At 45.2% G+C, this 20031-nt stretch overlaps 1 protein-coding gene across 8 annotated transcripts in view; it reads right to left on the reverse strand.

Moving 5' to 3' along the window:
* Positions 1–390: 390 nt before the first annotated feature.
* sash1a (SAM and SH3 domain containing 1a) overlaps positions 391–20031 on the reverse strand; it is a 141681-nt gene continuing 122040 nt past the window's right edge. For 3 of the 8 annotated variants that reach the window (XM_030110924.1, XM_030110923.1, XM_030110926.1), the window contains 13 exons: positions 17058–17193; positions 15791–16767; positions 13739–13813; positions 13509–13652; positions 12009–12141; positions 10464–10633; positions 10052–10261; positions 8796–8946; positions 8217–8345; positions 7668–7901; positions 4282–5327; positions 3292–3423; positions 391–3085 (listed from right to left, as the gene is read on the reverse strand). In XM_030110924.1, the coding sequence (XP_029966784.1) occupies positions 2825–3085; positions 3292–3423; positions 4282–5327; positions 7668–7901; positions 8217–8345; positions 8796–8946; positions 10052–10261; positions 10464–10633; positions 12009–12141; positions 13509–13652; positions 13739–13813; positions 15791–16767; positions 17058–17193 (3798 nt within the window). In that variant the 3' untranslated portion in view covers positions 391–2824. The remainder of the gene's footprint in view (positions 3086–3291; positions 3424–4281; positions 5328–7667; positions 7902–8216; positions 8346–8795; positions 8947–10051; positions 10262–10463; positions 10634–12008; positions 12142–13508; positions 13653–13738; positions 13814–15790; positions 16768–17057; positions 17194–20031) is intronic. The other 5 variants (XM_030110927.1, XM_030110929.1, XM_030110928.1 and 2 more) reach the window with 3 other exon arrangements.

The following is a 20031-nucleotide window of genomic DNA, read 5'->3' on the forward strand; positions in this document are numbered from 1 at the left end:
TATGTAGTTGCTTCCTTTTTTAAAAAAAAAATGTTCAGTTGATATGCAAATGAGGACAGAGGGTTTGTTCTTTTTCTTTTTGAAGGAAACACTTTCAGCTGCAGGGTTTGTCTGCTAAAATGGTCAGTTATCCTAGATTGACATCAAAATGTTCTGGAAGTAAAATGGCCACAGATGTTGTTCTGAGAGTAAAACACCCTTGTGTATTAACTGACTTCGTCAAAAAAAAAAAAAAAAAAAAAAAAAAGTAGCTTCCTCCTCCTGTGACCCAGCAGACTCGTCCAGCGACGTCTCGTTACTGCTCCGAGCTGCTCTTCCTATTCCGGATAGATTTCCAGTGCTTTACTGGAATCCTGAAGTGATTTCTCACATAGATACGACACACAGAAGTGAAGAAACAGATTTTATTATACTTCAGAATGACAAATAGTTATGGACATTACTTTTGTTGTTTCAATACACAGGCAAATCTGTATGGACAATCATTAGGAAGATGAAAATCAAATAAAATAATTTGTACACGTATTTTACAATACAAACTGTAATTCCTTACTGGCTAGAGCAATATGCATTATGCAGGAAGGTATTGCTATTCATATAGTACAGCTAATTACAGGTGATATGAAAAAAAAAACAAAAAAACAAAAATAAGTTATTTAAATATCAATTACATATACAGAATGTGCAACTTCTGGGAAGCATTTCATATATGTAATTAATTACTTTTTTAAGACTGCAAAAAAACGAAATAACAATTTGGAAGTGAGTTACTGTAACAGATTAACTCATGAATGGTTACGGAAGTTGGCATCGGGAACTAAATACTAAAATGAAATACCAGCAATACCCATTGAAAACCTTTTGCAATACCTGACAACGGCTGTCCAAATTATGGACCTGTGAACAAAACGGAGCCAATTTTGCTTATAAAACAGCTAGGTTTACCATCTAAAGTGCATTTACAGTGTCAGTATTTTCATTCTTTACAAAAACACTTCGGGGGTCCTTTCACCTTTCTGAAAAAAACGAGACCCCCATCCTGGCTTCCCCAGAGCACCACTGTGATTGAAGAGGAAAAAAACAAAAAAGGCATCAAATATCTATCAAGTGCCCACTGCAAATAACAGCCACTGAATTTAGCAATAACGGCTGGTCAAACTCTCAAATCTTCCACTCAGTTCTAGTTATGAAGAAAGATTTAACTGTTAAAAAGAAGTAAGGAAAAAAAAAAACAACCTATAGTTGCTTCATTTCATGCAGTGTGTGCAAATGAAACAACAACGGGTTTCCGGTCACTTTGAGTTCTGTTTTTTTTTTTTTTTTATTCTTGCCCAAAGAAACTTCCACCCACTGAGTGTTTCCCTGAAGCGTATTTCTAGTTTGTGCTGCAGTGTGGAGGTCGGCTTCCCATCTGATGTGGCACCTCATTCTTTTCTGGCGATGACGTGAAGCTCAGAGGTCTGAATTCAAACTCCTCTGCTTTGTAACCACGGTGTCGACAGTCCAATAAATTCACACACTGGAAGCCAGTTGTGCCGACGGAACGCCTCCCTCCCCGTCCAACCATCAAGGAATGTGTATAAACATCAGTATGGGATCAAAATCTGTGCTGTTCTTTGTGGTTTTGTAGGTAAATCGATGCATCACATGTCCTGTGATCCATGTATATCTCTGAAATGTTCCGTTTGAATGTGGTTATTTAAAAAAAAAAAAAACAACTACTAACTCAATTATCTCTCCCACACATTCGACATAAAAAGGCTTGCACCTTTGGCAAAAGTTCAGTTTCAGTCGCGTTGTAGTCAAAACTACAAACATGTTCCACGTGTTGGATATATAATGGTAAGGCAACTCAAAATGTTCTCCGATACGCCCGGGAATGTTGGTTTGAGGGAAAGCCGACTGCGATCACAACAGTGAAACGAAGCTTCCTGTAAGACTCTTAATACTCGAGCGAGGTGTGCATCTCAGATATGCAGCGACGACGAACATACAGTAAGATACGAGATATAAAGGTGTGATGTTTTTAGCTTACAAACAACAGAGCCGGGCTCAAAGCCAAGCTGCGACAATAAAAAGGCAAACACAAACTTTTACCATAGAAATCATTCTTTTTTTTTAAAAATTAAGATGTGCATTATGCTATAATACAGAAACATGATACAAAACAAGCCACCTGCTATTCCTGGATTGGTTCATGGATTTGGTTAATTAAAAATTGAGATATTAAATGTTTTTTTTTTTTGTTGTTGTTAAGAAACTATTAGTGGGAGAAGATGTATTAAATGAGAAGGAAATCACTTTGGCTGAGAGGCGTCCTCGAACGACCCTCAGATTATGTTGCCTTGAGCCAAGAGATGAAATGAAGCACTTATGAAATATGCAGGAAACAAACCATCTTCCTGTGTTGAAAAAAAAAAAAAAAAAAAAAAAAAAAACCATCCATCCTACAAAAAGAGTGTGCTATCTTCCTTAAAGGCAGATCCAAGTCTTTATTTTAAGACTTTAGGGGGGAGTCTTCAGAAAAGAAGCCATCCCACAGAGTGAGTCTACAGTCGTCTTAAAAAAAAAAAAAAAAAAGGCATCCGATATCGTGTCTTGGCCGTCGGGAGAAGCTCCTCATTGCCGTAAACATTTGCAAGAAAGACAGGAAGTGATAAAGAGAGGAAATCAGAGCTCGCGTTGAGTCTTTCTGACATGTGTGAGACAGGAAGTATCATAGCGCCGCGGTCAGTCGGTCGCCCCGGCGGCCTCTCGCTGGCCGTGTTCAGATGAGATGGCACTGACCGGCGGGTCCGTTCACTTCAGACCGTTCCGCCGCAAATTAGGACTGCGCCTCTCTGTGCGTGCCAAAAGATCGCGCCTCGCTGATCAGGCGGCGGACGTGTCTCTCGTCAGTCACCCCGGCTTCCCAGGCGCCGCTCTCCGTTAACGAGGCGACGCGGCTCAGCGTGTCGACGCCCGCCGCCGCCAGAGGGGCGGCGTACATGGGCAGGCCGATGGAGACCAGCCAGTCGGACACTGTGCTGACGTTACCGAGAGGCAGGGGCTTCCGGCACATCTCCGTCAATCCTCCAGAGGGGATCTGAGGAGGAAACACAACGTGGGCTCAGCGTTCGGTCACTGAATCGGGTAAATCACTGAGTTTACGCAGCGGCGGTGCAAAAACAATGGAGCCCTTTTTTATGACGCAACAATGACACTTCCCCTACGTCTTCCCATTTATCCTCCACCTAAGACTGAAATATTTCCGTGAATCAGCTCTTGTACGTGTGTGTGTGGGCGCCTTACAGCCATGCGGTGTTGTTTCCGGAGCTCTTTGACCCGGAGCTGGTCCATGGTGGAGGCCACGTCTTTGACCGGCTGCTCCAGGTCTTCGGAGTAGCGCTGCACCAGCGGCTGGGGGACGCCATATCGGCCATGCTGAACACAGGAAGGGAGAGGAGCCGCGTTAAAAAATGGCTGTGCAGAAACAGGAACACACCGGAACCACGGATATTGAAATAATCGACAATGAAACACAATGACCAACATGACGGTCCTTGTTTTTAGTCAGCAAAAAATAGAGTTAAGTGACTGAAAACTGTGAAGAACAACTGTGTTTAAGGTGCACTCATGTCTCTGCCAAGCCACTTCAGACTAACAGGTATCCAGCAGCGTTACTTCCCACCTCATCCCCTGACGCCTCGGTCGGTTTCTATGTGTTATTTCCACGCGAGCGTTGGCGGGGCCTCCACCATGTTAAAGGGGCCCGGTCTGGGGTCTGGCAAGTGCTGGATGGTTTTATAACCCCCGTCTGCCTTCAGTAAGAATCGGCCCGTAAACTTAACAGTCTGAACCGCATCATAGTGAGACTCAAGCCACAGTCTTCGCTCCTCAGCTCCGGGCAGCATATTTATTATTGCGCATACACAGACGCCCCCACAACCCTCACTCACTAATAAATGCCCCGGCGTGTAAAACGGCTTCTGCACACACAAAGGAACACAGACTTTACACTCTATTGGTGTCTATTTTTAAACTAAATGAGATCCAAAGCAAACTGCTGATGTTATTGCCTTTATTATCCACTTCTTGGATCTGAGCTGCAGTGAAATTATGACTGAGTTAAGTTGAGCATGTTGGAGTACTGGAGCTAAGAGAGCCTGATGCCAGACCAGTGTAGTCTTGAGGCTTTAAAGTTTTCTGTTATGTATTTAGTCAGACTTCAATTCCCAGTTTTATTTTAGATTTTCATACCTTGAGGTGTTGGTTGTATGATTTAGATGATGCTGCGCTCACCTTGTCAGAGTAGGGCTCCTCGGTCAGATCGATGCCCTCAGCCTGCAGCCGCTGCTCGAGGAGGGTGAGCAGGTCGGGACTCATCTTGGTATGGGAAAGCTTCCTAGTGACGGCCATCTTTCCCCCGAGATCTGAGAGCCAGGGAGGCTGGGTGGCCGGCGGGGTGCCCGACTCCTCGCCGATGGATGAGGCTGAGGAGGTGGCGCACGGGCTGGCCGGGGTGCTGGGGGTCTTGGGCGGCAGGGCGGGGGCGCTGCGACTCGGACTGGGGCTGCTGCTGCGGATGATGGGGCTGCCGGGCTGAGAGCGGTTGAAGGAGTGGGTGGGCGAGGGCGTGGGCGAGGGCGAAGAGGGCAGTGAGTGAGGAGGGTGACGGAGGCCGTTGGCAAGTCTTTCCCTCGACTTCTTGGCGGGGACCGGAGGGGGGATGGGAGGCTTTTTGGGGTGAGTCCGGATGACCCTCTCCCCACTGGCGCTGGAATCGGGCGGGCTTGGCGTGGGACTGGAGAGCGGCTCCGGAGGACCGGCGGGTTGGATCGCTGGACACGGTGGGAGAAGAGGCAGCTGGGAGGGGACGGGCGGTCTGTCAGCCCTGCTTCTGGGACTCACTGGCGGAGTCCCATTTTGGGCTGGGGGGCCGCCATCTCTGCAGACCCTAACGGGGCTACTGCTGTCTTTTTGGGGCACTTCCACGGTGGGTTTATGCTCGACAGTCAGATCACTTTTCTGCTCACAGTTCAGCCCCCAGTGCAGATCTCCCAGAGAGTGGGAACGTTTCCAGGGTCCTGCCGCCTGAGGGGGGCCATCGAGATCCTCGCAGCTGCGGCTGGCAGGGATGGGGGACCGTCTCTGTGCTTTGCGCAGCCCCAGCAAGTTGAAGCCTTTGAGGGAGGGCTTGATGAAAAAGCTTTTTGGGAACTTTGCCCGCTGGTTTTTGCCGTTCTGCTGCAAAGCTTCTGTGGAGACCGTCATGGGGAGTGTCGGGTAGTCCGGGGACTGGAGTCCCGCTGAGGAACGACTGGAACGGGAAGGTTTCCTGTTCTTACCTGCAAAATGAACAATCCTTATTTAGCGTCGACCATTTGACACCTCGAAAATCAACGTTCTTCTTTAAAAACACCAACTGGTGGTAGGTTTAACACCAAGTGTGCTACCAAATCATCAGCGTCATAAGTTCGCATGAACAGTGTCTTGGTGGTGTTTTGGACTTTTTTTTTTTTTTGGCAAAACTAATGAGACCAGCACAGAAACACCTTAACTGTGTGAGTGAGTGACAAAGCTGGATCATTGTTCAGTGTGACAAAAAAGAAAACTCCCAAAGAAAGACATCTAGAGTTTCCTCAGAGTTTAGAGACTGTTTCTACGTCAGCTGCCGTTTTGTTCTCCCCTCCAAATAAAAAAAAAGAAAGAAAAGAAAGACGACGTATCTGGCGTAAATGAATTAATACATATGCTCAATATCATGCATGCTACCGTCACTGGAAAACTGTTCACAGCTCCAGTTATTAAAAAAAAAAAAAACATCTGCTAGATCCAAATCATTGGAAACACTGGAGCGCCAGAGGGACACAATACACTTCTTGACACACTATCTGATTTGCTGTCGTCATAGCGACCTTCCCAAACAAAGACATCCCAAAGGAAGACTTCAGAAACATTGGAACAAAAGCATGAAGCAACTTACCAGTTCTCCTTTGGCATACAGAGCAAAATGGATGGATGAAATGGAAGAGAGCCACACAGTGTGGCCTGCCAAAGATTTGAAATAGTGGAATGACAGAAAGAAGTTCAGCGGATGAAGTGTTATAAGATGCTTTAACTCTTCCCAGATGTGTGAGAAATGTGATAATTCGGTTAAAAAGGGTTGTTATTTCAGAGAGAAACACAAGAGCTTTATTTATTTTTGCAATGCCCGTCAAGAAGATTGGGTACGATTGATAAATCAAAACGTAATAAGCTGGGTATGCGGGATCAGTTAGCGACTTCAGTTCCATTTATGTGGTAAATAATCCTATTTAAGTGTCATTGCTGATAATTAGACATGATTTAATGAGTTTAAGTATGTGTTTTCTAAAATGATGATTCCAATTTCAAAGATTAAAATCTTTCAACGGCGAAATTTATAATGCAATGCCCACAAGCATAAACTACGCACATTAATGAAATAAGTCGACTGACTTTGCAGCATTCAAAGAAATTTTCTTTTAATTCACTATTTCTCAAAGATCTCTTACTAACAGTAAATAAAATCTTAACCTATTTGTAATTAAACACTTTCTCAGATATAAATCGTGAAACTGTTCATGAAACATGAATCAAATAGCCTCCAGCTGCACAAATCATTTTCAAATGAATGAAACTAACATAATACTACATTATATATGCTTTTAAAACATAAAACTGTTTAAGTATCAGTTTAATGAAGACGAAGAACTGCTGCACAAAATCACTGGTAGGAGACACATAAAGAAAAGTGCAGCATTCAGGACTATGTAACATTTCGCCTTAAGTATACTTGCAAAGGATTTTTTTTGAGGTCACCTTAACAAATCAGTACGTCAAATATTGTCTTTAGCCTCAAGATGAAAAATTAAGCTAAAAAGTCAGAAGAGTCAAGTGAGTCAGATGAAGCATTTGGACCAAAAGAAGAGGAAAAACTCTGAAACTGAAAGAGGAAATGTTTACTGAATGTTATGATTCTAGATTGTGAGCAGAGTTTAGTGGTGTAGAGGAAAAGATAGACAGATAAAAGGCAGAAAGAAAGAAACAAAAAAACAAGCTGCAGCAGAGTTCTTTTCTGTAGAGAAGTGGTTTTATTCCACAAGTTAAATCTCTACTGTGGCAGATTGCACACTTCACTACTGACCCTGGATGACATGTATACACATTAAGAGAACACCAGCAGTTCATACAGACAGAGAAAAAAAGACGAAGCGGTTTATGAGTTATGGAACTGTTAAAAGAATGCGTTATGTGGAAAGTAAAAATAGTCTTACGCAGGGAGAAAGAGCAGATTCAGAAAGTACACATCAACCCAAACTTTTAGAAATAATACTTCTAGAAGCTCAAATAATCGGCACACTACAGTGTAAAAATATTTGCTTCCACATCATTTTAGGCACATACTACATGAGTGTGCAATACTGGCACCTTAAAGACAAGAGAAGTCATCTCAAAATGATGCAGACAAGAGATTTAATGTCAGCTGTAAACTATTTCCTGACAAGAACATTTCTTCTTCTTTTTTTTTTTTTTTTGGTGGATCCTACAGAATCAACACTGCAAAGAAAAAAAAAAGAAAGAAAACAAAACCAAAAAACAAAATAACACAGCCATGTATTGACATAATACTCTGTAAGATTTCCTAGGCAATAAAAACACTCAGCAGAAATACTCTCTGAGCTCATCTTCCTGGCATCCATCTATCGGTCTGGAGCCCACAGGAGGGAACCTGAGGCCATGACCGGGCAGCGAGTTTGTTCTCAGCAGAACAGTTCTGTGCATTTGGGAAAGTCTCTCCCTGTGTGCTCCCAGCACGGAGGGCTGGACTAGGCTTAGCGGTCTGGGGCCTGGCTCCCTCTCACCTACAACTGGGCTTTGGCACTGATGGTACAGAGGGCCTACAGGATGAGAAGAGCGGTGAAGACAGTGCAGAGACAGAAGTGGAAAAGCATCTGAGGCCTGCAGCACCCACACTGATGGAGGAGCCAGGGAGGGTGACGGTTCAGGAAGGGTAGCAAGAGGAGCTTTTTGATTGGCTAATACAGAGGAGTGGGATGGGCAAGGTGTTAGGATGGCAGGTGAAGAAGAAGAGGTGGAAAAATTGAAAAAAAAAAAAAAGGAAAATGGATCACGAAGGTAGGAGAGCTCCGGCTAGGATAAGTCCAGGTGGGGTTTGGGGAAAGGTGGTCCAGACTGAGTAAAGCATTCATTACCATTCTCCAGGTTCTCATTGCTCTCGTAGCACCCTGAATCCCGCGGGGAGTCTCCCACCAGGCCTCGGCCCTCAGACAGAAGCTTCTCCTGGGAGCCCGACAGGCCGCCGCGCTCAGGATCACTGCTGCCTGGAAACCGCAAGACAAAGAGAACACCGGCTTAAGAATACTCACATTTATGTCATTTAGTAGTTCAGCCAAGTATGTCTCATTTTTGAGTACAATTTACACCATGTTATATCTCTGTTTTCAGAATTAAGTGTTGCTTCTGACACGTTTGAGACTAAAAACTTTTCATTTGCTTTTGTTTCTAGTTTTTTTTTTTTTTAAGAAAAATAAGCATTATATTTATATTTTTTTACAATACAATCAGTTAATTGGAACATGGTGTGTTTCCATTCGCACAGCTGGAGTACTTTCTGCAATATTGTAACTGGACACCAGCCAGAAGGACCTTTGCTTGTCGAAGGCACACCGAAGCTTCCATAATTTGATCCGCACACACTCACCCATAAAACCAGCCCAACAGTTCTCCTACACATATTTCCAAAAGAGCAGTAGCTTTTTCGGTCTACTCACTGTCGTACTCCTGAAGCAGCTCGACGGCGGTGAGCAGGACGGCTCTGTGCTGAGGATCCCTGATGTTCAGCTCATCCAGATCTTCTTCTTCCAGCAGTTTGAACGTGTCCAGGTCTTCATAGCCATTGAACAAGAAAGTGGGCATGTGCTCCTGTTTGGAAGAGAGTTTAAAAGACCAAGGTGTCAGCCGACAGAATCCTTCAAATCACTCGCAGCTACTTCCACTAGGACAGTCGCCGCGCTCGGCACCTGTGTGACCCACCAGGTTTGTGGGACAAACACACAGACTGGTGTGTCAGCAGCCAGACTATCAATTACAGCGGTGGAGTCCGCAGCGCACGGTGACTCTGCTCTATTCCTGCTGGCTGCAGCGGGACTAAACAAGAGACCACCAACAAACTAACACACACACACACACACACACAGCTGGGTTCTTTCACTCACTGAATCTTTTTGGTCTTTTCTTCCAGCAGAAAAATTTAAACAAGCGCACCCAATCCAGAGATTTTCTGGCTGACCGTCCAAAAAACACAAGTTGTGGGAGTGCAAGGATTCACACTGAACAGGTTCTGTTGATGTTTCAAGCTCCGGCTTTCCATTCCATGAAACATAACCAACAGAACTAAGTAACGCAGCTTATTTGGCTGACGACAGCTCGTTTGCACATATTTCATTCACATTCTCATTTACAATGACGGCAGGAGGAGGTGAAATTGCAGGAAAAGAATTCTGAGACAAGAACGGCTCTCTTGAAAGAATGAAAACCAAGAAAACTGCTCTCACATAACAGGAGACTGCGAAGAATGTAATTAAAATTTAAATTTACACTAGTCTCAAACTGTCAATATAAGCTGGATAATATGGATTGAAGGAAAACTGCCAACAACGCCCCACTGGTGGTGTTCCTGCTAAAGCAGCCAAGACTGAAATAGACTCACAGATCAGCCACACTGAGGGAGGAAAAAAACAAAACCCATGAAGCGTCTGTCTGGGGGTGCGAGACCTGCTGACTTCCTGAGAGGGAGGGGATGACATCAGGCTCAGTGTGTGTGTAGGTTCTGATGAAAGACGTGGGTCATTTGCAGGGGCGTGGCTGCCAGAGGGTGGGTGTCAATGTTTATGGGTCAAATCAAGCAAGCCTGTGATTGCAACATCTATATTTATCTCTGTAAATGTGCTCAAGACATTTGGATAAAACAATGTTTTGTTTATCAACTTCAAAAGAAAAAGAAAACCGCTCGTGCTCGCGTCTCCACCTTGAGGTTGATGCGTTCCAGCAGGTCCTCCACGGACGTGGGTTTGGGCGGCCGGCCCTTCCTCCTCCTCCTCACGGGTCTCTTGGGCTTCTCCTCCTCTTCGCTCAGCACGTCCACATAGATGAACTTGAAGGTGCCGACCTTGTTGTTGAGCAGGCCCATCCATGTTCCCATGGGGGGCTTGCTGATGATGTCGATCACGTCTCCACGCTGCAGAAACAGGAAGGAATGTAGGTGAACACACAGAATGTGCAGGTTTTCATGTGTTGTAGCGATCAGCATGAAGAGCAGCCCTTTCTGCAGAGGTGCTTTGTAAATAAATTATAACTTTTTTTTTTTTTTTTTTTTTTTCCAGAATAACATGGCGGCTTGATCTCGACTGTTTGCAGCAATGAATACAAAGCGCCCGAACCTTTAGTTTGAGGGAGTCCGTGTCGTAGGGGCTGGGGGTGAAGTCTGTGTGGACCCTGGCGCGGCCGCAGAACGGCCCTCGGTAAGGCAGCTCTTCGTCGTCGCCGTCCTCCGACTTCACGCTCTCTCTGTTGCTGGCCGACGAGTCGGTGGTGCTCACCGTCTGACCACCTGCACACAGACAGACAGACATTCATAAATCAGCCCTCTAGTGACCTTAAGGGACACCTGCTTCACGATTACATAACACACTCTGTGAACATATCTGTTATTTCTCATTCACTAAGACCAGGAAGTACAGGAATTTAGCATTAACAGGCAAACTGAAGTAAAGACCAACAATTAGGAAGAGGCTTGACTCGTTAAAGTTGAGACATTTTTTTTAATGTATTCCAAATCCGTGAAGTTTCTTTTTTTCATTTGTTTGTGTATGTTGCACATCTGGTAATTTTTGCCATTTTTTTCAGCTCACTGTAGAGGAAATTCTCCTGCTCAGTTTGATGAGCCACCATCACTACAGTCTTCATGATTTCTGCATGATTTCACGCCGTTTGAGGAGGAGCCTGATTCTTCTCCACGTCTTTGTTTTAAAAGGAAGGAATCAGACTTTATGCATCCTGACAGATCCTTTTAATTTGGAGTCAACCTTATTTTAGCGTGTCCATTGGTGATTAAAAGGCATTAACCAAAGAGGTAAACTCTAAACTCAATGTACCCAGAACTGTCCGGCAGGAAAGGCCTTGATATATTCAGAAAATATGATCCTGCTGCTCTGACTTTCCATGTTTAACAAAACAACTAACCAAGTTTTCGTAATAGAGTCGACTGTGTTTTTTACAATAACATACATTGAATAAGTAGCTTTGGAAAGACAGATCCCAAGCCACAGGAATACACTTTGAAGACTATACTTATCACATTTTATTAAGCTCTTAATTTTGTCTTCGTTTTTGCATCTGTCGTGAATAAAAACTGGAACAGTGTTTAGTTACAAGTCCTGGAAGAAGCAGCATATTTCCTTCCACTGCCATCATGCTGACATGTGGGAATTGAAGAGAAAAGACTTCCTGTCTAATTATTACCGTGTGTGCATGTTTGTGTTTGTGTGTGCGTGTGTGTGTGTGTGCACTTCATTATGGCTCTGAGTCGCCGACACTCTGCCAAGTCTTCAGGTCACTGCGAACTTAAAATGGCGCGGTGTGTTTTATTGCACAAAGACAGAAATGCGGGGTTGAACAAAACCAAACGGTGTAATTAGATGAAATGACCTGGGAGATCAAAATGCGGTCATGAGCTCAGTGAGAGCAGAGCACGAGTCAGCTGGGCGGATGACTCCAGAAAAACTACAACTGCTACACACTCAATGCTGCAAACAGTAAAACCAGAGAGACACAAGCACCATCTAGCGATGGTTTGACTGTTTTCAGCATTGAGTTGCCAAACTCTTGCATGAAGATTTTTATCATTTTTATGATTCAGTTCAAAAGAAAAAGAAGGAGGAAAAAAAAAAAAAACAAGTTTGGACTTGGACAACAAACATTCTTACTCATTGAACTCTGTCCGCTGAGGGAGCTGCGCAGGCTTTCCACCGAGCCTCCGGCCTTGAGCTTCGGTTTCTCCAGAGAGTCGGTGTCGGGCAGCGGGGACTGCGGGGATCCGGGGGCTCCATCTGGACTGGACTGGAGGACGAGGAATGGAGGGGGGAAAAGCAAGAGAGGCGATGAAGGAAGAAAAGAAAAACAAAGAGATCAAAGAAAATCAGTGATGGTTCAGAGTTTGGCCTAGGAATTAACGATGAAACCGAGACAATAAGAAGAAATATGTGGTCGGCGCTTTTTCTAAATATGTTTACTGAACTGAGAGTCGATGTGTGCAAACAAAACTTAATATTTAGTGGCTCTTGTAACGACAAATACAAATGACACAATGACAAAAGCAAATAAATATTATTATATTGTCTCCACAATAATCATCTATTATTAGGATTGTTGCATTTTATTTACGAAAATGCCATGCAATGAATCTGAAAGGATTGAATTCTTCCTTCAACACAGTACAAAATCAATATAAATAACCATTTCAATATTTGAATATGAAGCAGTATAAACAGCTTCTCTTTATGAGTTTATCCTATTCACAGTAAAGTTTAAATATAAATAAAAGTAGCAGATTGATTTCAATATTCTTTTGCTCACATGAACCCGGTGGTATGCTTCGATTGACATTTTTCTATTTTGTTGTGCATGTTTGAATACTCCACTAGGTGGCAGTGTGGTCTACCAAATCACTGCCACAGTCAGGAGGTAATTGATTTTTCCCTCGTCTTGCTTTGCTGCATGACTCGCAGGAGGATATCTGGGTCAAGCTCTTGACCGCTGTGATGAACAGATGTTCGGCCGTGCGATAATGACGCACGCCACAGAGTCGCGTCAAGACGCGGGGGCTGGACCAGAGACTGGCGAAAGCCACTGGGCGCCCAGAGGAACGAGGCGAGCGCTGCTGAGACAGTCTTCACTCCCCTCGCTCACACCGAAACTCCCCGTTTCTCCGGAGCTGGCCTGGGGGAGAGCTGCATCACTCCATGAGCTCAACATGAAGCACACACTCCACCCTTGACTCCGGCTCCAGGGAGGGAGCGGCGGAGTCAGAAATCCAAACGTGAAATGTGTTTCAGTGCTCGGTGTTTATTCTGTAGCGAACACAAACACTTCCACCCACTCACAGCCTGTGGACAGAAAGTGTGGCTTTCACTGAAAAACATCCTCTCAGTGTTTTTTTGCACATTACGGGCTGCTTTTATTTCTTTACAGTTTTGCTCTTTGTTTTAAGAATAATATGCTAAGAATAATATGCACAACGTGTGAAGCATTTACGTTTCACCTGCTCCTTTTTCTAAACAGAGTCGCGGTTCGGCTGGATTTACCGAACACCTCATTTATGAAAAACAAAGCAAAGCTGCAAAATGTTGATCCTGACATGAACTTTCCTCCAAACCGTGTTCGGTAAATGCACTCATGTGCGAGTGTGTGACCGTGTTTACGTCTACCTGCTCAGACAGGGAGCTGCTGTACTTCTTAGACATGCGTTTCCTCATCGTCTCCTTCACCGACTTGACTTTCTTCCCCAGCGAGATCCGGGACGTAGTGGGAGACTTCACCACCTCTCTGTATATCGCCTCTTGCTCTTTATTCTGGGGAGGAAAGAGCAGGCAGAAGAAATGGTTTGGGATAGAATTGGGGCATTAGCTCATGCTCTTGTCCGCCTGGCGGCGCTTACGTTGGCCTCGGAGCCCGCGTTGACCACGTGGAGAGACCGGTTGGACAGGTCAAAGCCGCCGAAGCTGCAGGTTCTCTGCGGGGAAGCCAAAACACAATCAAATGAGACGCACACACACGCGTGCGGAAGGTCACTCTCAGACGACCTCTCCACCCACACCCCCGCCGAGGCGACTCGGAATGATTCATGCTTGGCACGACACGGGCAGCCGCTGGGTTCATGTACATGGGCGAATGGTCTGTAGAGATGTGGGGGCAGGATGTCATACAGGACTGTGGACAGCCAAAAGACATGACGGAACAAGGATGAACTGCTTTGAAGTGTAAGTTACAGCGCTGGCTTTGAAGTAAATTAACTGTTTTATTGTCGACCTCAAGTGGTTCTCTTGAATTTTAATAACCAAAACTCAGAAGAAAGGATTCAAAACTCTCTTCATGTGGTTTGACTTAAATTAAGCACATTTATCATATTGCAGCTGAGTGCCATTCATCTTTTCAACCGATGAAAAATAAGAAAATTGGCAATATTTATGAAAACACGTAACATACAGACATGTAATTGTCATTGCCAACATTTCAAAAAAAATTGCTCCATTTAAAGGGAAAGGCTCACATTATTACTTTTTCAGCCATAGAGGTCAACTGAAAAATAAGGGCAGCCAAAAAAAATGTGTCTTGTTTGTGTCACTACAGTGCCTGGGCCTTTTCAGATGTCTTTGAATTCCACACACACAAATATGTAGACAGAGACAGAGGGACATAAACCATCTGCTGGATAACTCTCTCAGTTTTAAGTGGTGAACTCGATGGAATTTCTGGTCCTCGTTGCTAAGCTCCTCCACCAAACTCGCACAAACCCTGGATGAACGATCAAACTACACAAAATAGCTCGGATGCTTCATGTCCAAAAGCTGCAGTCCACATCACAGCTTCCTGAGAAAAGCAGATTGCAGAACCTAAAAAAAAAAAAATAAAAAATTTGAAAAGACGTTGAAAAGAACTTTGAATGCGATGACGATGCTGGATGGAATGGACATGCACCCAGACAGAAATGTCTCCTCAGAGAAAGCTACAGTAAATTAAAAAAAAATAACAATAAAAAGAATAAAAAAGAAAAACCACATCTGCATTAAGGACACGGGCCAAAAAGAAGACAAAAGCAACAACAGAAAAAGTGGATTCAGAGTTTCTGGATGGGAACGACCTCCGGCGACTTCACTAGAACACGACAGGACTCAGATACACCATCAAAGCTGCAGGATAGCTCCGCTAGATCACCGTCCTCCATGTCTCGCTGCGCACAGGCTACACGCCTGAAAACTACTTACAACGCCACCAGGCTACTGTAGTTGAAATGAAAAACAATCTTCCAGGCATTTTACAGTCATTGCGTCACGGGGTGAGCGCTGAATCTATCTTTCTGTCCTTTTATGTTTCACATTTTTTGGGCTATTATCAGCCTCATAACATCGATTTGAAAGTTGATGAGCAGAAAGCCCATCCAGTCGGCGGAGCTGACTTAATGAGGCCGTGACAGATTATGTCTTTGAGGCGATGTGCTGCTCGGTTACAGGGATGAGCAGCTCCAGGAATGTGCTCTGCCCCACAGGGATCCGTGTGACTGAGCGGGCGCGCATGTTCTTCAGGGATAAGACATTTATAAAAAAAGGCACTTATGAAACCTCTGCTGGAACTTAACCTCCCAAAGCGGGGGGCACTGCACATTTCATAATCATTTCATATTCCGCTGAAATAAAAGAGGTTTGAAGCCAGAGGCGTTCACTTAAAGGTCACTGAAGATGGCGTACCGTTAGGGGCGGTTAGCTCTGAGATGGATAGATACGCCAGCTCTTGATGTTTTCAGCACAGGCGAAGGGGCTGTAAGTCTTATGTGTTAAGTTCTCTGTTTTTACACACGCTATGTGACATGTTAAGTTGTGAGTGTGGTATTTGTGTCTCTACCTATTAACTCTGAGCTATTCTGCAACTTTGAGGCGCACCGAGTCCCGCTCACACCGAGGCGGCCGAGTTCAACCTCACGGTCCAAACTCACAGACTTTTGCTGGATGCGCAAGAGCACACGCTTGGTGCAGCGGTCCACACTGGCCGCCCACTTCCTGTCCGCCTCGCGGTCCTCCTCCAACAAACAGCGGCGCTCAGCGCGGCTGAGGGTAACCGGGCGGACCAGCTGGGCCCAGTTGAGGTGGCCGTACAGGCTCCGCTCTACCACATAGGTGATGTTCAGCTCACTGACTGCCGTTCGACCTCGCAACCTGCGAGAGGGGAACACCCAGCTCCCTCCCCCGCCGCCGAAAACTTTGGATTTGGCTACATCACAGCGGGCCGGGGAGGAGGGGGCGGCAGGCAGGGGAGAGATGGGGGTCTTGGAATTGCGCGAGCGCTGGTACAGGAGGTGCTTGGTCGAGTACGCGTAGTTGGGGTCGGGTTTCCGGTGGGTCCAGCTGCCGTGGTGCCGGTTGGGAGGCTGGTGTTTGGGACTGCCGTGCGGACCGTCGTCCAGGGAGATGAGAAGGCGGGACTGGGAGTGGGGTTTGGGCCGGGGTTTGGTGAGGCCGTAGTAGGCATAGAGGGCCTCGTTGTTACTTACCCCGTGGGAGATGGAGCTCAGGGCCTTCCTCATCTCGCCGTCTGTCGTAGAGCGAGACAGCTTCCCTTCGTCGTCCAATCCGCAGCCATCGAGCTCTGAGAAGGACGAGCCGCTGCCCGCAATGCCAGAGATGGAGCCGCCCAGGGCATTAGAGCCGGCCGGGGTCCTCCTCGGGGGCCGGATCAGGCCGTGGGTGCTGGAAGACTTGTTGAAGGTTTTGACCAGTTTGTGTCCGGACCAGGTGTCCAGGCTGCTGGAGGAAGGGGAGGTCGTCAGGCTGTCCGTGTCTCCATCCAGAGACAGCTGATCATGGAGGAGGGAGGGTAGAGAAGCCTCCTGGGGCAGAAGGGGCTTCTTTAGGACCCCTGTATACAGGGCTGTGTTGTCTTCACAGGTGGGAGGTGCCTCCAGATTCAGAAACTCTAAAAGGAAAAAATCAGTTAGTCAAGACAATCTCAGATTTTGATCCGTACAATGGTTTTCACACAGTAAACACTCACATTTTTCAAAACTATTAAATAACTTCATAGTAAATTGTGGTACGTAACATATTGCAATGACACAAAGATATAAATCTGGTCTTCAACAACTATTAAAAGCAGTATAAGTAGCATGGATGTGCATTTAGAAGTATAATAGTTTATTCAAACATCAATTCGCTTTTAGCTGTAAAATAAATCCACGAATGCACCGCAGTCAGACATAAACGAACCTTCAGAGGCATGCTTCTTTCCCTCTTCCACCTTGATGAGTTTTTTCCTGACCCGTCGTGTCGAATTAACCAATTTGTGGAGCCGCTTGAACTTCACAGAGTCTTCTGTTTGCTCGTCATCGGACTGCTCACGAGACTGTTCAGGAGAGAAAACGACAGGAACAGTGATATAATATAAAGGAACAGTGGCGCCATTCAAGGAAAACAAAATCACATCTTCTCATTAGGAAGCAAATATGCAGAGATTTGTTTTCAAATGTATTAAAGCAGAGAAAGTTGAATGCTTGGATGAATCCCCTGTGTGGCTGCGAGGACTCTGTTATGATGCGACAGATGGGAGCTTTGTTTAGGATGCTGACAAAGTTAGTGAGGTGAGAGATGAGGGGTTGGAGGAATGGAGGCAAATCGCACTGTGTGATGTTCATAATGAGAGAAAACACTATTAAATCCAATGAAATAATGAACCGGACGACGCCGGTGAGTGACAGAGTGGCTCTGCAACCCGATATATAAAGCCTGTTTGATGTTGCATTCAGAGACTGAAGGAAATGGAATGACTCCAGGCAACAAACATTTCCATTTGTAACACACACACACACACACACACACACATAAGCCCGCCACCTAAACTACTGTGTGAACCTTCCTGCAGTGTCCTTGATGTGCGGTGATGATCTGATGTGGAGGAATGCCTGGCACACACCACTGTCATTACTCTGAATCTCAAACAACATAATTTGTTTTTATTTGTCACTGGTTTCCCACAGCAACACCACCTCTCTGGTGCCAATTCCATGGGCGAGTAAACATACTGTATGGAGCTTGCAAAAACACACACACACACACATACACACAGCTCGACAGACCAGGCCAGCAGTAAGTAGATTTCAGTCTGTTTAATCTTGCCACGCTTAAATTTTAGGAGCAAAAAAAAAAAAAAAAAAAATGCTTTCTCCCTATCATGAGATCAGACTTGGGTTTGGCTCCGAGGCTGCTGACACACTTTGGGAATGATGTTAACAACTGCGGTTTGGTTTTGAGCAAACATCTGACAGCGTCCACAATCGCTGGCCTTACACCGACCGCTGCAAACCACCGGGGCAACATGACGACATTTCCATCTCTGCAAACGGGTTTGCATCAAAATGTAAAAAAAAAAAAAAAAAAAAAAAATCATTGGCAGTTCGGAAAGAAAAGGGGAAAAAAAAATGTCATTAATCATGTTTTCCAATTTCCCCTTCGCTTCTTTCAGAAAGGAGCAAGCTCATTTGAGGTCTTCATTTCCCTGCATGGATAAAGCCTTATCTTAACCTTATCTCTTTTAAGTAGTTATAATTGCAAAATGTGAAAACCTTTGTCATATTGGTGGGAACAATTTTCACCACAAGTGCGTCTGAACGTGGTGATAAACCCACGCAATTCTTCTTCGACGGGAGCCATAAAAGATGGCAGTGATTTATAATTTCTGACAAAGTCCCATGGAGCTCCATCCATGCAAATGACCAGATAAACAGCGGAGAGGAGACACACAAAGAGAGAAGGGCCGAATATATGAGGCCATGAATCAGGACGGGCTAAAAGGCAGCCATTGAAAACAGAGTTGACATAAAAATTCCACTCCCACAATAATTATTCCAATTACTCTGACAATCTGTCTCAGAACTAGAAATGCACAGATTAAAAAAAAAAAAAAGAAACAAAAACTTCAAACCAGAAGAATTCTGTACAGCTGTTCTAAAACAGAAAAAAAAAAAAAGTAGACAGCCAAAACTTACCACCTCATTTAAAAGAGTAAGGTATCACTTCTTGTGATAATATCCCGCAAAACTGACAAATCCACAGCGTTCGGACCAGATTTTCACGTATGACTGATCAAAAATAACATCCGCGGCCCGGTGTCCATGCTGGCAGAGAGAGACGCAGCCTGTTAGTGGATTCAGTCCGGAGGAATGAGGGGCTGCTGGGATGTGCCGTGCCGCACAGCCGGAGGAGAAAAGGCGTGTTGTGCACGGAGAACAATCCCAGCGTTTGAGCCCCTCTGACCCTGCCTTGGCCCCCAAATCACTAATGGCCGGCCCTGGAATGTGGGCTCTGATCAGCGGGGTAAGACAGATTGAGGGAGGAGAGGGGGGCTGGGGGGCATCCCCCACCTCATAAAAAGAATTATACATTGCAAACACGTCAGATCCGCACATGTACCGTATATTAATACATGTATATATAGTGCAGACACGCACAGAGGAGTCAAACTGTTAACTACATGAATTTGCGAATGACCCAATTTCCATTTGGAGCAGAGGAGAAGGGGGCAGTACGTGACACCAGAAGAGGCCCCGGCAGAGAAGAAATATTTCCTGAAGTAGACAATTTTGGAACTTAGGTCAAGAGGGGATACAGAGCTCCCCCTTTTCTGACCGAGGGGACGAATGCGGCGTCTTTATCTCGACTCTCTCCGTCTCCCTTGTTTCCTCTCTGCCTCCAGCACTTGCCTTCAGAGCCAAACTGTGTGTTTCCTCCACACAAAGCTCTCTCAGTGCCGCAAGCTCCTCAATCCTCTCTCATGTCTACAGAATCCCCTATCGATCAATCTTTTCCCCCCGCAGGAAGCGAGCAGCTGGCAGCGGAGAGTTAACGTGCGGTTTAACAGCCTGATAAGTTGATCAGCGTTCCCATGCACGGCAAAAACTCAGTAGGCAGACGCAGCCTGGGCGCGGGTTACGTATGGCATAATTGGCCTATTTTTCCATAGGGAAGTAACTCATCAATCAGTACCCAGAGGAATATTCTAATAGGGAGCCTTGATGGTGCGAGGAAACCATTTTGAATGAGTCTTTATTCATAGATTTACTGATTCAGTTACAGTGAGACACAGACTGATTGATCTGATTTTCTTATGAATGCAAACACTGTCTTCAGAAAAAGAATTGCAAGTGAGGAATGGATAAAAGTCAAACACGAAGGTCTACGGCGATTG

Source organism: Salarias fasciatus, chromosome 15, assembly GCF_902148845.1.
Source record: "Salarias fasciatus chromosome 15, fSalaFa1.1, whole genome shotgun sequence".
NCBI classification, from domain to species: Eukaryota; Metazoa; Chordata; class Actinopteri; order Blenniiformes; family Blenniidae; genus Salarias; species Salarias fasciatus.